We start from the raw sequence: 16915 nt of genomic DNA on the forward strand, positions 1-16915 counted from the left end.
TTGATTTTTATAGATATAATTTTTAGTTGATCATAAAGAGAATTAACAGTTTCGATTATGATGTTCCCTTGACAATGGACACAAACATTATCCAAAAAGAAATAAGTTATTAAAGGGATTTTAAATTAAAAATCTAACATCATATGAAGAATACAAATGAGCCCATTAGCCCAAGTACAAAAAAACGCAAATGGGCTTGTTTGGGCTTCATATTATAGATTTGGACCTGCCTGAACACATAATAATTTGTGCAGAAAAAAATCAGGTTCTTTGACGGGTTGTTTCTTCATTCGAAGACATCGACTCTCTTTGGCAACGTGTGTGTGTGTGTGTGTGTGTGTGTATTTTCTTTTTTCTATTTTGGACTAAATAATTAAGTTTTGTTTGTCTGTGCATTTGTATAAAGTTAAACAAGTTTTGAAGCAGATTGTACGGTATCACTTGGACATGGCATTTCTCGGTCATCGTGATTGCATTAATTAGTTAAGCATTGGATTCTTTGGCTATGTTACTGGATCATAGAGCAATAAAACACGGCATATCATATACTAACCTTATTGGCTACATATGACAGAGAAGCTGTTCAGCTTACCATTTCAACTTCATCAAAAGGTTAACTTTTCTAACTTGTCATCCTTCTTTGTTGGTTTATAATATGTCCTTCCACCGGGGCTTTTACCTATCTGATTCACAAGAGGATCCAATGCTGATAATTTAATGGAAGAGGCACGATGAATTGAGAAAGGGACTGGGTGATATCCGCTTCTGTTTTGGCAATGTGCCACCAATCCTTCCCTGGTCATACAGAGACATAGATTCCGCAGCTGCCTGCTGTTTGGTGCTACCATCTACATATAGTAGATCATCTATCCTTGCCATTATGTTAAAGGCTATGCTTTCCATCACCCTAGAGTAGCTCTCAATGATCGATTGCCCCACATCCTGCAGCACGCGGGAAATTAAGTTCTTCTGATTAGAACATAAAATTCACAGCATAATTTTCCAACTAGAGAACAACAATACAAGACAACAACATACATTTTTTTTTTTCAAACTAAGACTCCTCATGCATAACATTGAATTAGTAATCTTCCAATTTTTCATGCTTGTGACTGAAGAGAAAATGTGCTCACTTGTATTCGAGCAAAGATGATAAAATTTGTTAGGCGCATACCTTGTTGTGCTGAATGTTGTTCATGTCCAGAGAGGTATGTGGGAGGCCAGGGAACCGTATTTTCAGATTCTGTAAGAGGGTATCTGCCCTTTACGCGAGAAGCTTACTCTTTTCTATGTAATTGACAAAGCCTTTGAAATTTGCACCCCAGGATGACTTTGCAGAATTTACATGAGTTAGACGGGGTTTTGCGTGCTTATGCTTCCAAATGTGCACAGCAGCCTCAATCCTGTTTGCTATTTCCAGAGTGGTGTATTCCGATAAGTGATCGAAGTAATCAAGAAGGCGTTCTGGGGACAACCGATCAGCAGCTATGCAACGGTAAATGACTTCGCCTAAACAAGATTTCCCACTCTGAGGAGACTAGTAAAATGATGTCAACTTACATATGGTAATAAATCAGATCAAATCGAGAAATGAACATCAAGCATAACTTAGCCATCTCATGCCTAGACCCCTAACCGGAAAGGATAGCCAATTCAAACACAGATGAATATAAACTTCAAAAACGACAGCACTCAACATGGATAAAATCTAGACAATCTGGAAAAGTACAACGATGGTTGAAAATTTGACTTACCAAGCCTCAAAATAACTAGAGTCCATATTGGTTTCGAAAAAAAGCAACAAGAAATGAATGTGTTGATCTCTGCATATTCTGTGTGCGCATTTAATATCTACACATGATTGATCATGCATAGGAATAGATACGAAAGTACAGATTTTGTTTAAGGAAATCTTGTGTAGGGAATTATGAGATGAATGTGGATGTGGACGTGCTTCATCCGTTGTTTAAGAAAATCTTGCTTTTAACTATTGATGTTGAGGTTAATTAATGGTGATGTTATCTATATATAAATTAACAAAAAATATGTGGGAAGTAAAAATAAGATGCGTATAACACTATCTTTAATTAATAATCTTGTACTTGTACAACGTCACCATATTATAACTTACTATCACCATATGTTAATTAAGATTTATTCATAGAATCAATGTGTTATGATTATGATTGTATGGGCCATCTCATCCTTACAAGTAACAATTGTTGGGCCCATATTCATTTCTTGGATAAAAATTTGAGCAACTAATACTAAGACAAATATTAACGTTGAAATTTTTTCTATCATGTGCACTCTCGTAAAATGACACAACTTATAAAAAGTTGTCATATTAATTATCTTTTACATTTTTTTATTGGAATTAACCATCGAACCACAAATATGAGTGTCATGAGATTTGATGCTTTATTTTTGTTTTGGAGAACTTCGATGCTTTATTTGTAGGGAGTTTTAACAAAAAATATACGGTACTGTTCATTTTAACAAAAAATCATATTTTTACACTAAAAAATCAATCATGATACTATTCATTTTACCCTTTATTTTATCCTTATCATTAAAAATCAAAATTTTCAAATCCTTTTAATTAGTATCCTCCATTTTTATTTTTGGACAACTTCGATGCTTTATTTTAGCCCAAATATTATGGGCGACAAACCCAAAGCGTAAAAGCGTTGGGCGCAAGCCATGTTGTCATACACTCGACATGCCGCTGCCCTTGTACGCGATCCCCATTACCCACCATCCCTTTTCATACACACATCATCAGTTCTCAAATCAATTCCACTAGCAATGGTGCCCACGCGATGCTGCGGGTTTTTAAATATCATATAGCATGTAAAAAGTTATTTTTACAACTCTGCCTAACTCAAGAAATAGATAAAAGTTTGTTTCTCACCGAAATATACGAATTTGAATCTTAGTGGTGAAACACAGAAAAAAAACATAACAATTCTATGAATTGTATAGAGAGAAATGGTTACAACAATTTTAGCCTATTACATTTATGGTTCAAGTTTTGAACAAAGAATTAGTTTATTGGCAAGGATTGGATATAAAGAAACATAACAGTTCTATGAATTGTAAAGGAGCAAATATGATGAAAGACATACCAAGATTTGATGGTCATATGTTGAGAAAAGTCCACATCGCTGATTGAAGTATGATATTTTCAATAGATGAACGGTCGAAGTTGCAAAAAAAAAAAAAAAAAAAGAATCAATTTATGAGCAGTTGGAAGAATCATTATTTGTTAAAAAGGTGTTGATTCAAATATAAACAAATGAAACTAACTGTAAAAGAAAGGCTTACCGAATGTTGCTCCAAATTGAGTTCAGAATGAGTGTAGTTGTGGAAATTCTGTGCAACACTGTTGAAGACATGTAAAAAGTAGATCACAGAATATTTACATCGCCGTAAACAAAGATGTTGGAAGCGGTTTATATATAAAATATTAAATTTGTACAATCCAGATACAAAAGATTAAAACCTATTTCTTTACAGATAGACAAAAAAAAAAAAACATAAAGTGACTGATTGGATTCTACCACTTGCATCTACCTCTCAAGTGGAACCAGCATGTACATACAAAAAATATTATGAAGTCCAGACCAGAGAGACATTTACATGGCAGCCAAATATTGTACATGCAAAAAATATTATGAAGTCCAGACCAGAGAGACATTTACATGGCAGCCAAATATTATCAATATTGTTTGATACATATTAACAAAAAACGGTTACTGCGTTTCAGTATCAGAGATGAGTTTTGGCACTGCATCGTTCATCCTTAAGCAAGCAAGCTAGGGAAAAGAAGGAAAATAATACAGTTAGATGGATATTAAATATATATCAAAATAAATGTAGAGCAAAAAAAGAAGCCATGTTTAAAATATAGCAACCTAGTTGGTTTTTTCAGGAGTGGTACCAAGTTTTCCGCTAGTTGGTGACGATTTCTTTTTGAGCAACTTTATTGGAACTTCATCAAACTCCCTTGGATCCGCCTCTGAAACTTCTTCCATTTCTCTGTTTTAAATGGGCTACCAGTGTTAAATAAAATGAATGAAAAATAATTCCAAAATTATGTTTTGAAAGGAAGTTACGAAACAAACCTTTGCTCATTGTTGGTGAAAAGAGTCCTCTTGATTGATTCCCTCTTCCTTTTATTCGATTGTGCAGTAGTTTCAGCACTTGAATTAGAAGACGAAACCGTCGTGGAAGACCCTGTGATTTCTCTTGGCAAAGGCAGTGGAGTTGCTGGTTGCATGGTTGTATCGTCGATTACATTGTGAATGAGGACATTGCTTGGATTGAAATTATTTCTTCTATTTCCAAACCGCAGATGGAAAATTTTCTTTTGCCCGATTAGTCTAAGAAATTCATTTGGTAATTGATGATGGTCCACCAATGTCTGATTCAGAACCAAATCTTTGCAGCTCATGCCAAAAAGTTTTTCACCACATTTTCCAATTATCAAAGCATCAATCTCATTGGTTTCATCTTCGAGTATCAGATTGACCTTATACCTACATTTAAAAACCCAATGTAAGATCACAATGAAATATCCAAAACAAAAACAACCATGAGAAATTTAGGTGTTTAAAAAAATATCAATAGTGAGATTGAAAAATTACATACCATTGACAGAGCGAAAAATTAATTGATTCTAAACTGAAAAGCGCAAAGTAAAAAAAATTCAACTCATGGTATACATAGTAACAAAATTGCAGCACAACATGTTAAATATTACCAAGGTGTTGGAATTTGATTTGGGTGTTTTTGACAAATTAGATGTGCAGTTGTTGGGTCCTTATGCATTTGTTTAACACAAATGGGGCAGGCACTATACCACCAATCGTAACGTGTGTCAAAATGCTTCATAGCTGCTTTACATAGAAATGTCTCATCCTGTAATATATTTTGTCATATATGTGTGAAACTGACAACAATCATATGCATTCTTTTCATTGAATGTGTGAAATCACGATTGAAAAATTTTAAGGGAACATTAAAAGGGATAATCAAGTTTTAAACCTTGTACAAATCTGGATCCAAGAAAGCCAATTCATCAATTGTAACTTTTTTCGCAGTCTATAGAAGTTTAGCTTCATTTGCCTGGTCTGAAGATGAAGGCAATATTTTTGGAAATTCTTTGCAGTTGGAAAACCTGCATGATTGAAAAGATCACATTGTTTGAACAATATAGAAATAGCATCTGTTTTCATTCAAGAATAATAGATATATCGTTATTTTGTTCCAAAAATTAGAAATATACTTATACTGACTTGTAGGAATTCACTTCCGGGATGTCTGGATCAATGAAAAAAAGTGATGAATTGGTACTGTTTAAGACAATCTTGCCTGCGCATTGAAATCATGGCAGAAAAAAGGTGATGAAACACAAATCATGACGGATACAGTTTAAAATTTGTTTTAATAGTTGCATCATTGTATCACAAAAAGTAATTAAAAAAAAAAAGGTACGCATGGCATACAGATGATGTTTTTTTGTGAAAATTTTAATAAACTGATAACAGAATTAATTGGGACATACAGTGGATTCCTAAGTGAGTGTTCGATTGAGAATATAGTTTTAGTTATTTTGTAATTGTCAGTCGAGACTATCAATAGCTTAATCAACTAAATATATAAAACTGGAGAAAGCAGAAAATAAGTAGAAGTATGACAAACAACAATCATTGAGCACCAATATATTCAGATAGCTGCAAATTGACTCGTTAGAAAGGGTGGCAACATAGAATGACTAATTGTAACAAATAAATATAATAAAATCCAACAATGGTTAAACACCAAAAAAATTTAGATGACTTAGTATGGACAGAGAACAAAATAAGGATGCAAAAGATTAATTTTAAATTAAATGAAATACCTAGGTAGCGCCTGACTTTTAAACTTGTGAAAACAACCACGACTGGCAGCGAAAATGCCTCTGTTGACAAAAAAGAAAAAGCTTCACCAATGTCTGCCCATAACGTAACCGTGAGTTCTTCTTTTCTGTGGATAAAAAAACTCGCAAGTAAAAATTTAAATTTTTACAACAGCAAAGGAACAAAGACTGAAGACAATTTAGGCTAATAACAATAAAAGGTGAAAAATGACCTTATATTCTGAATGTGCACATCACATTTGTATGCAACCCTCTGATTAATCTGTTTTTCTTCCAAGGACTGTACGACTCTTATACAACCGATAACATCTTATAATTTAAAACATAAATATAAGCACATTGTTAAATACTACTTTAGAAAATAAATACCAACGCGTTTGAATGGATTTATATGCATAGACATGTTAACAGTACATGTAAGGATGTCAACCTTGTCCAAGCGAGGGTAAAGTGTGTTGCAATCTTGTAGAAAGAACCGATGGCGAGGGATGGGTGGAAACACACTGGCCAATTTTTTAAATTTTGTTTCCGCATTAAACAAAACTTGAGTTTCATGCGGGACTACTTTGTATTGTCCCTTGATTTTACTGGTATGGAAATCAATGATTTCATAGCATCCACCAGCTTCAATCTTCGCAACCATAACATCATACTCAACATTTAATGTGGTCGCCTCAACGGCATCTTGCTTCACAATTTATCATGCCAAGACAGAGAAGGAAAAAAAGTTACAAAAGTAATTAAAAAATAAATAAAAAAATAGATTATACTATCAATAACACAAAGAACAACACACTTATCAAATTGTTAGCATGAGGAAAAAGAATTATCGAAAATAGTTAAATTATTTTAATCAACACTTGAAAAGAAATGTATGAATGCCAAAAAATTTAAGAAAAAAAAAATGTAACACCATGAAAAAAAGGTAAGAAAATAAAAAATTCATAAAAAAAGGTAAGAAAACACTGATCTGTTCATTTTGTGTAACACGGCATACTTAAATTTTATTCCCCAACATCTAAAAAATAGGGGTAGAAAAATATTTTCTGGCTAGTTAATTATTAGTATTACCGTCTTTGATTAAAATAATGAATCAATAATCTCACCATTTCATCAACTAATATACAGTTCAAAGCTGTATATTTTTGAACAGTGCCTGGGATTATCGATTTCCATATCCTGCATAACCGGATTTTGATTTTTTTTGCTTTGGTGTATGATTTTAACTGATGAATAGGAGTTGGCTGTGCCTTTTCCATTTATCCTGCAACAATGAAATTTACATAATATGCCACAAATTTATCCAAAAGCATAAAAAAAAACACTGAAAAGAAAACTGAAATCATTTGTTATTTGTCCATCCATGTTTGGGAGGAAAAATTTAACAGCTTAATTAATAACCAAAAAGTAATAACAATTAGAATAGAGAACCTATAAAGTTAGAATTCAATTAAAAAAAAAAGATCTAAAACCTACACCTGAACAGATTCCTAAGACGAATCAGTCAAGAATTGGTTTTAATCTAGTCATTTATGTCTAGAAAATCTTCCCAGCACACAGGAAAGACAGTCCGACACTGGTTGAGTGCATCAGTTTGCAAATAATGACCTTATAAATTCAAAGAATTCGTTCTGCATACATATGGTTGGTGGGAATTAATTTTAATAATCTTGTCATGTAATACTATGTAGCTAAGTGTTGGTGCAACCTGATTTACTCGTATGTATCAGTACGTATAACGTGATTGTGCATAATATGTATAAAGATTTTGAGAGGGAAACTGCATGCTTCTAAGTCAAAGGTATCTGCACGAAGGGTGAATAGAGGTTTCATTGGCTTCAAGAGCTTGCCATTTTGTGTTTGCTAAAAATAAAATGAGAATCAAACGACACAGTCATACTTAGAATGTCAACACAGAAAACGACAGAGTCATACTTAGAATCCCAACACAGAAAGAAAAACCCTACTATTCTATAAGTCTCACCCCCATAAAAAATTGAAAGGAAATAGTTAGCTCTAAACCTTCAAAATCGGTAAACCCAAATTCAAACAAAAGACCTAACTCTAAAAAAAAAATTAAAAACAAAAAAGGGCAACCAATTGGAAACCTTCAAAATCAACTAAGCCCAAATTTAAACAAAAGATGTAACTATAAATACAAAATTAACAAAAAAATAAGGCAACAAAAAAGACACAACTAACCAGAAAACAGCAAGACTTGAAACGCCAAGAAGGCGGTGTGCGAAGCGCTGGAGCAAGGATAAGAAGATGAAGACAGAAAACTGAAAACGAAACAAAAAGAGGCGAGAGAGAAGCAGAAAAACGAAAGGGAAAAGTAAACAAAGAAAGGAGTGAAAACGAAACAAAAAGAGTAAAAATCCTCTGAACATAAATACTGCTGATGATCAACACGTGGACATCATCTACTGAAAAAGCAGAACAAAACCCCCAAAAAAAAAAAAAAAAAAAAAAAAAAAGACCAGAGACAGAGGAATGAGATATGCGCTGGGGACAAGGACAAATGAGAGAGCAAACGTGCAGGGAAACAAAAAAAAATTAGAAAAGAAGAGCTGAAAAGCCAAATGCAAGAGATGATTAACACGTGTCTGCCCGCGCAGTATATATATATATAATTTTTTTTTTTCCTTTCACTTCACATCATGACCTCACATTTTCAGATTAGACTATCTTTTCTTATATATATATATATATATATATATATATATATATATATATATATATATATATATATATATATATATATATATATATTTCTGCGACTTTGCATTTATTAGCCTCACACTTTCATATTAAACTATCTTTTCTTATATATATATATATTTCTGTGACTTTGCATTTATTAGCCCTTTTTTGAGGAATGAGCCTTCGTTACTACCACCACGCAACTGCAATGGCATCCCTGATTTCTGTCTTTTTCTTAAATGGAAGGGAACAGTTGTCCATCAATTTTCTTAGTATGCTAAAAAAAATATTAGAAAACAAAAGCCAAACACACCAAACCAGTTTTTCATATTTTTTAATCAATTTTTTTTCTCTCTAACCGATATCTTTATCATTTTACGTAACTGTGGCATCTGTCTTTTGTGGTATCCTGTCCTTCGTCTTTTCAAGAATGGGTCTTCTCATTTATTATCTAACATATTACTGTTAATACACAGTAAAATTGTCAGGAGTTAAACCCGGCACATGGTTTGTGGCACCAAAAAAATATAAAAAATTACAAAGACCCACAAATGATGGATAAGTGGATAGAATGGGCAAACCCGATGAATCACTATGCGAAATGGAAAAAAGCACACTGCAACGGCACTAGAAAGGGGAAAGGGTAAAATGGCCAACTCACTGCACAATTCCAAAAAAGGGCAAAAAATTGCTCGGCAAGCGAAGGACAAAATCGGGTGGGCACTATTAATGAACAGTGCCAATCCACCGGCTTTTAGTATATATAAAATATATAATATAATATAATTTGTCTTTCAGGGAAAGGAGGAGGATTCTAGGTTGGAGAAAGCAAGGAGCAGGGAGAAAAAGGAGGGTGCCCAAAAAAGCAAAACGATTATAGGGTTTGATGGAGCCTGCAACCAGTTGAAGCGGTGGAATGGATGAACACCGAGTCGAAGAGAAAGAGGGAAGAAGCAGCGTGACCCACGCGTCCCATTTTGCTCTTCGTTTGACAGCAAAGTAATAAGAAAGAGCACAGGTACGCGTGGGCAAAAATTGGAGGGATTGCGAGAAACGATGTGCGGAAGAAAGGAAAGACGTGATGAACAGTGATGGGGAACTGTTGCAGATGCATGATATTGTGTTTTTTAATTATTTTTTTCTGGTGACAGACGCCTTCTCTCATAATCCATGCTCATCTTTTGTTTCTCTCTCTTTCTTTTTCCCTTTTTCTATTCTTGTTTTTTTTTGGCATGTTCCAGATTTTTTTTTTTTAATGATTTTTTAGTGGAAAGGCATGCATCATTGCTGCCAGGTGTGAATTAGGTAAGAAAAAAAACGCTGGAATCGAGAAGGGAGTCTGAATGAAAAAAAAGATACACAGGATACCAACACATGTGAAACACGGCACCTCGAGGGCCAAAATCGTCATTTTACTGTGTAAAAGACCAAAACAGCAAGACTTGAAGAGCAATTGAAGGGCAAAATTGGAAAAATACTGGTGAATGAATAGTAAAAAGGACACAAAGGGAATTAATTGAAAAGTTAGCCTTCTGGTGACAGGCGCCCTCTCTCATAACCCATGCTCATCTTTTGTTTCTCTCTCTTTCTTTTTCCCTTTTTCTATTCTTTTTTTTTTTGGCATGTTCCAGATTTTTGTTTTTTTAATGATTTTTTAGTGGAAAGGCATGCATCATTGCTGCCAGGTGTGAATTAGGTAAGAAAAAAACGCTGGAATCGAGGAAGGAGTCTGAATGAAAAAAAAAATACATAGGATACCAACACATGTGAAACATGGCACCTCGAGGGCCAAAATCGTCATTTTACTGTGTAAAAGACCAAAAAAGAAAGACTTGAAGAGCAATTGAAGGGCAAAATTGGAAAAACACTGGCGAATGAACAGTAAAAAGGACACAAAGGGAATTAATTGAAAAGTTAGCCTTCTGGTGATAGACGCCCTCTCTCATAATCCATGCTCATCTTTTGTTTCTCTCTCTTTCTTTTTCCCTTTTTCTATTCTTTTTTTTTTGGCATGTTCTAGATTTTTGTTTTTTTAATGATTTTTTAGTGGAAAGGCATGCATCATTGCTGCCAGGTGTGAATTAGGTAAGAAAAAAACGCTGGAATCGAGGAAGGAGTCTGAATGAAAAAAAATATACATAGGATACCAACACATGTGAAACATGGAACCTCGAGGGCCAAAATCGTCATTTTACTGTGTAAAAGACCAAAAAAGCAAGATTTGAAGAGCAATTGAAGGGCAAAATTGGAAAAACACTGGCGAATGAACAGTAAAAAGGACATAAAGGGAATTAACTGAAAAGTTAGCTTTCTGGTGACAGACGCCCTCTCTCATAATCCATGCTCATCTTTTGTTTCTCTCTCTTTCTTTTTCCCTTTTTCTATTCTTTTTTTTTTTGGCATGTTCCAGATTTTTGTTTTTTTAATGATTTTTTAGTGGAAACGCATGCATCATTGCTGCCAGGTGTGAATTAGGTAAGAAAAAAATGCTGGAATCGAGGAAGGAGTCTGAATGAAAAAAAAAAAATACATAGGATACCAACACATGTGAAACATGGCACCTCGAGGGCCAAAATCGTCATTTTACTGTGTAAAAGACCAAAAAAGCAAGACTTGAAGAGCAATTGAAGGGCAAAATTGGAAAAACACTAGCGAATGAACAGTAAAAAGGACATAAAGGGAATTAACTGAAAAGTTAGCCTTTTGGTGACAGACGCCTTCTCTCATAATCCATGCTCATCTTTTGTTTCTCTCTCTTTCTTTTTCCCTTTTTCTATTCTTTTTTTTTTTTGGCATGTTCCAGATTTTTGTTTTTTTAATGATTTTTTAGTGGAAAGGCATGCATCATTGCTGCCAGGTGTGAATTAGGTAAGAAAAAACGCTGGAATCGAGGAGGGAGTCTGAATGAAAAAAAAGATACACAGGATACCAACACATGTGAAACATGGCACCTCAAGGGCCAAAATCGTTATTTTACTGTGTAAAAGACCAAAAAAGAAAGACTTGAAAAGCAACTGAAGGGTAAAATTGGAAAAACAGTGGCGAATGAATAGTAAAAAAGACACAAAGGGAATTAACTGAAAAGTTAGCCTTCTGATGACAGACGCCCTCTCTCATAATTCATGCTCATCTTTTGTTTCTCTCTCTTTCTTTTTCCCTTTTTCTATTTTCTATTTTTGGCATGTTCCAGATTTTTGTTTTTTAATGATTTTTTAGTGGAAAGGCATGCATCATTGCTGCCAGGTGTGAATTAGGTAAGAAAAAAATGCTTGGAATCGAGGAGGGAGTCTGAATGAAAAAAAAGATACACAGGATACCAACACATGTGAAACATGGCACCTCGAGGGCCAAAATCGTCATTTTATTGTGTAAAAGACCAAAAAAGCAAGACTTGAAGAGCAACTGAAGGGCAAAATTGGAAAAACACTGGGACACAAAGGGAATTAACTGAAAAGTTAGCCGTTTAGTGTATACTAGCTAGTAATGCCCGCGCGTTGCTGCGGCATTACAAATTCCAAGAATAACAAATTTGTAAGTGGAAGTACCTCGTTGGAAGCCTTCTGGAAGCAGTACAACACCTTTTGGAACCTTTGCTTCATTCTGGTCCAGAGTGCATTGCGCAAGCAATTTAAGCATTTCCCAGCACCACAGAGCATCATATTTCCTAGGATTAATCAACAATGCCTCCTCCAGCTTTGAAATAGCAGCTGGGCAAACAAACACAAATCCGCATTTACTGATTTTCACTTAACTCCCAAATAAATAATTAATAAAAATAACAAAGAGAATTTCTACGTCTAAATAATTAATAAAAAAAGGATATTTCGGGGAAATTCAAAGTTAACACCTTGAGTTAGCTTCTTTGATTCTAGCACATTCCAAAACTGAGACAGATTGCTCTCCATTTCCTCTCATAATACAGACATGCAGTTTCTATTTTTTGTTCAACATAGTCGACATCTTTTACAATCAGTTAGATTGCATCTCCTTACATGATTGAAAAAACAATTGAATCACAATTAACATTTGTTAACAAAAATTTTAAATCATATATCCAATCTCATAGAGAGATCACAATCAAACAGTTATCTGGCGGTGAAACTTAAAAACCAAAAATGCACCTTAATGTCTTGGAGAGAACAGAATTGCAAGCAAAAGTAGGATATTGAAACAATATCGTGATAATCACGAAATAAGTTCATGGGTTTGCTAATATTGATTTATTAGGTAATTTAGGTTCCAACTTTGTCTCAATTTCTCATTTTCTGTTAAACTGAAGTGTAAACATTTAGGCACTTACCAATAAAAAAGCAATTAATTATTTGATGCTACTACAAAACCAATTGGCATACATAGGCTTTGATTAAAAGGTTAAGTATTTACCAAAAGATTCCAGCTGCAAAAATGCATGGAATATCTACAAAGTGTTTGATAAATCCAGAATTTAATTCTTTCTCTTCCTTCATTTTCCTTGCACCCAAGAAAAGAAAAGCAATTTAGTGCCAAACTTTAAAAAGAACCTGTAAAATCTAGAGCAAGCATTAAAGAAAGTTAACAGTGTAGGAAATAAATGTTTGCCCAAATAAAAAAAGGAAAGATGTTTCCTAGCTATATTTCAAGCAAGCTCATATACACAGAACATATCAATTGTATCATACACATAAGTCAAGCAAAAGCATTAGAGCTAATAATAAAATGGAAATGAAAACCTATTAACCAATTTATTAACAAATTTTTTGTGTATATCGCTAACTCGCTATTCTTAATTTATCAAATTGATTAAAATTACTAATGCTCTTATATCTGTCAATACCCCTCCCACCCCAGAACAATAAACAAAAAAATTTCTCAATTTCTTATATCTCACAAAGAAAAGCACATGCATGTCCATTTCAAATCTTACAACCAAAAGAAAATATCATGGTTTCTTAGTTTCTTACCCAAATCCACCAATTTGAATCAAAACTCTACACCCCAGCTTGAAATCTGTCTGAAATCACTTGCACGAACACAAATCTTATACATGCAAAACAGTTTAGATGAAGTTGATAGAATAGGTAGTAATCAAAAATTAACAAACAACCAAATTCCAAACGAATAATTAATTGTTAGATGTACAATGGCAACAAAAAAACTAAATTTTTAGATGTACAACCCGAAATTAACACTAATAAAAAATAGCACTTGAATAAAATGCATAAACAAAAGCTGTGCTAACATGAGAAAACATGCAAAACAAAACAATGTTATATATCCTAGGTGTTCCATTTATAATTATTCTCCATTTTTATATATTTAAACTACCAATTATCTGCATAAATATTTCATTCCCTTACAACTACCACAACTATATATAAAACATAACAGAGCGTGTAATTGCTTTAATTACATCATTCTTTAAAAAACCCTTGGGTGGGAGCTGAAAGGCTGCCATATTTCATTAGTGCACATAAGCCAATAATTTTATCCACTCTGATTATTTTTATGATTTGCATTTATTTAGAATTCATAAATGCAGGAAAAGATTTATAGGAACTTAGAATTTTTAGAACAATGAAAAACTATGCATGTATTGTGAACTCTATGTACAGAGCTTTTACATGGCCAAAAGAAAACAAAACAATCAGTAAGAGCTCTTACATGCACAGATCAACAACGAAAATTCATCAGCATTTTCTTACCCTTTCTTTCACAAAATCTTGTCTTCCAACCAGATCCTGCTATCCAATCCACACCTTGTCCTGTACATGAAAATACACTCCAAATGTAAAATTTAAAGTTGTTGTAATTTAAAATCATCATGCTAAGATAGGCAATCCAAGATAATGCTACTCTTTAGTCTGGATTTTAAGTCCTCAAATTCAGAAACATTTCTGGAACGAATGAAATGATCTGGGACCATCATTCAAATAGAAACTCTTGGCCCTTCATTTGATTAGATAGTGCTCTAAATTAAAACCCAGCAATCAATTCGCAAGCTACTCCAAGTAAAATCTAAAGCAACCCACTCTAAATTTATAAGCCAACAATCCAACATTAATAAAAAATTGAAAAACAAATTGAACTAATCAAATTCCAAAACAATCTAATAATTCTGCAATGGAGAAGAAAATATTAGAGATATTAACATAGATTTTTTGGTTTGAATAGTTGGGAACACCTTACAGAACTGGAGAAAAATGTGTGCCTGATCGGTTTGTACTGCCCTATCTGGTGGATTCTATCTTATGGTAGCCTCTCAACAGCTGGGTTCCACCATGGGTAGATTAACAAAACCTATTCTAAAATGCAATGTCTTTAAATCACTTAATCCCCATCTGTATAAGTTAATTCTCAATAATTTAGACATGAAAACAGAAGACATTACTCACATGCGATGCAATTGTCAGATGAAGAGCAACTCCTCTTTCAAGCTCATTCAGAACATGATGCAATCCGGATCCTCAGTAAATCTCTTGCAGACATAGTTATGCTTCCAAACAACTGAACACAATTGATACCAAATTGGAACAATTTCTTTAAATTAGTCATAGTAATCTATTGATGCACAAATATAAAATTTTGTATATATTCAGTTTCACCTTTTGCAAGGAGTAGTTAATGATATCCAAGAACGATGAGAAGACATATCATGGGTTAAACTATCTATGAGTTGAACAAAACTAAAACGCATTGTACAGAGCAAATGAAATAGCCAAAAAGCAAATGAAATAACTAAGTTACCATTCTGTGTCTTAAGCAGCAAAACTCACATTCCACCAGGTACCTTTCCACTTCTTCATATCCTCTACAACAAAATAAACTATATCAACATCGAAGTGATACTCACCAATTGAAGTCCACACGATACAAAGCCTCAGCTAAAAAAAGGACAAAAAAAGTAGTTAATACAAAACAATTTTGCTGCTATATAAGCTGATGTATTGGCAATGGCATACAATGCCTATAAAGCTACTTACAGCGCAACAAATTCCAATGCATATATACTGATGTTCTTGTCTTTGCAAGCAGCCAGCTTCTACTGACCCATTGAATTTTTCGATAAATATTATCTGTTCCAATAATTGAATCGAAGCCTCCTTCCAAAAATCCTAATCGCAAAACCAAGAATCGCAATCAAAACAAATGATACAAACACATACACAGAGATATATACTTATATGTACTTAGCTAATGTACAAACCACTCTTTTTTCATAACCTTGGCATCAAAGTAAACCTACGTTCTACGCTTCAACGGCCTTATTATTTCTTCCTGCAGGTGTTCGAACGAATCTGTAAAATAAAGTGAAAGAGTAAAATAATAGATTATCATGGCAAGAACTAAAGAAATTCATCCATATTGCCTTATTCAATCGCATCATTCCCTTTTTCCCTACTAAATAAAAAAGAGGTCAGTGATTCAATACAAATATATTCACAAAAATTAAAAAATTCTAAGATTTTCCTCAAGGGATTTCCCATAATTTAAATTCACACTAAACCCATTCCCTAATTGTCTTAATTGGAGCGAACCCATAAACAAAGTAATGAAAAAAAAAATTAAAAACTTATTCTCAACATCTAAACAGCTCAAAGCCCAGAACAAAAAAAAAAAAAAAAAAAAAAAAAAAAAGGAATACCTTCGCAGGTTTGGAGCTCTTTCTTATAAGTGTTACAGTATTGTTGTTGCGCCTTAATATGTCATGTTTCCGTCGGTAATAATCGAAGGTGGGGCTACTGGTTTGGATGAAGAAGATGAGGAAGGATCCGAGCCTACAAACAAAATCAGAAAAAGCAAACTTAAACACAAAACCCATCTGCAAATCCTAAACTACCAAAAAAATTAAAAAATAAAACACCCACGTTGAGAAAGGCGGAAAAACTCACCAGTAAACACTAACTTTTTTGGGTAAAAAATTGAATCGATTCGAATGAAAAATCGAAAAAAGTTCTAGCTGAGTGCTTTTTCCGGCAAGAGACCATCGTTGTTGATAATTTGTGAGAGAGACGGCAAGGTTGATGAGCGAGACAAACCGCCGTTTTCGAGACAAAGAAAGCCAGGGTTCATAATAGCAAAAACTGAGAATGGTGAGAGAGAAAGGCGAAAAGCACTGAAGAAGCCGAAAGCAGGTCCAGTGATGATGGACATGTGGGCAAGCCGGGCAACTGTTCCTTAAGCACGATGACGGACGCGTGGAAAGAATGGGCAAACTGTCTTTCCACTGCACGAAGCAAGCCACACAACGGGAGAGCGAGGGGCAAAATCGTCCGCCCACTGGTCATCCACAGTACACCTCACTGAGTTTTA

At 34.0% G+C, this 16915-nt stretch overlaps 1 protein-coding gene and 1 long non-coding RNA gene across 24 annotated transcripts; both read right to left on the bottom strand.

The window, feature by feature from the left end:
- Positions 1-519: 519 nt before the first annotated feature.
- LOC103926690 lies at positions 520-2247 on the bottom strand. The gene is made up of 2 exons (XR_007257468.1): positions 1175-2247; positions 520-942 (listed from the first exon to the last, which is right to left on the bottom strand). It is a non-coding gene; the product is annotated as an uncharacterized LOC103926690 (long non-coding RNA).
- A 1195-nt stretch (positions 2248-3442) lies between these two features.
- On the bottom strand, positions 3443-16911 carry LOC103960037. 23 transcript variants are annotated; one of them, XR_007257485.1, is made up of 19 exons: positions 16495-16911; positions 16248-16380; positions 15827-15900; positions 15586-15717; positions 15350-15413; positions 14998-15109; positions 14308-14367; positions 13567-13642; positions 13010-13096; positions 12474-12613; positions 12172-12333; positions 6136-7187; positions 5906-6030; positions 5301-5376; positions 5050-5182; positions 4766-4923; positions 4128-4541; positions 3918-4041; positions 3443-3818 (listed from the first exon to the last, which is right to left on the bottom strand). XR_007257485.1 is itself a non-coding variant. In XM_048581893.1 (10 exons), the coding sequence occupies exons 6-10, from the start codon at positions 4894-4896 to the stop codon at positions 3772-3774; spliced, it is 723 nt and encodes a 240-aa protein (XP_048437850.1). In that variant the 5' UTR covers positions 4897-4923; positions 5050-5182; positions 5301-5376; positions 5906-6030; positions 6136-6611; positions 8126-8571; the 3' UTR covers positions 3443-3771. The 23 variants fall into 23 exon arrangements, 2 of the variants coding, with proteins under 2 accessions (XP_048437850.1, XP_048437849.1); XR_007257486.1 differs by having other exon boundaries at positions 15810-15900; XR_007257496.1 differs by adding an exon at positions 14787-14902 and having other exon boundaries at positions 15379-15413; positions 15586-15900.
- Positions 16912-16915: the final 4 nt, after the last annotated feature.

The sequence above is a fragment of a genome, unplaced genomic scaffold (genome assembly GCF_019419815.1).
Source record: "Pyrus x bretschneideri cultivar Hongxiangsu unplaced genomic scaffold, Pyrus_bretschneideri_v1 Contig18, whole genome shotgun sequence".
Lineage (NCBI taxonomy): Eukaryota > Viridiplantae > Streptophyta > Magnoliopsida > Rosales > Rosaceae > Pyrus > Pyrus x bretschneideri.

Coding starts and splice junctions, on each gene's coding strand:
- LOC103960037 (XM_048581893.1), bottom strand. CDS start 4,896: ATGAAGCATTTTGACACACGTTACGATTGGTGGTATAGTGCCTGCCCC. Junction 4,042..4,127: donor TTCACCAACAATGAGCAAAG/GTTTGTTTCGTA, acceptor CATTTAAAACAG/AGAAATGGAAGAAGTTTCAG. Junction 3,819..3,943: donor ACCAACTAGCGGAAAACTTG/GTACCACTCCTG, acceptor TCTTTTCCCTAG/CTTGCTTGCTTAAGGATGAA.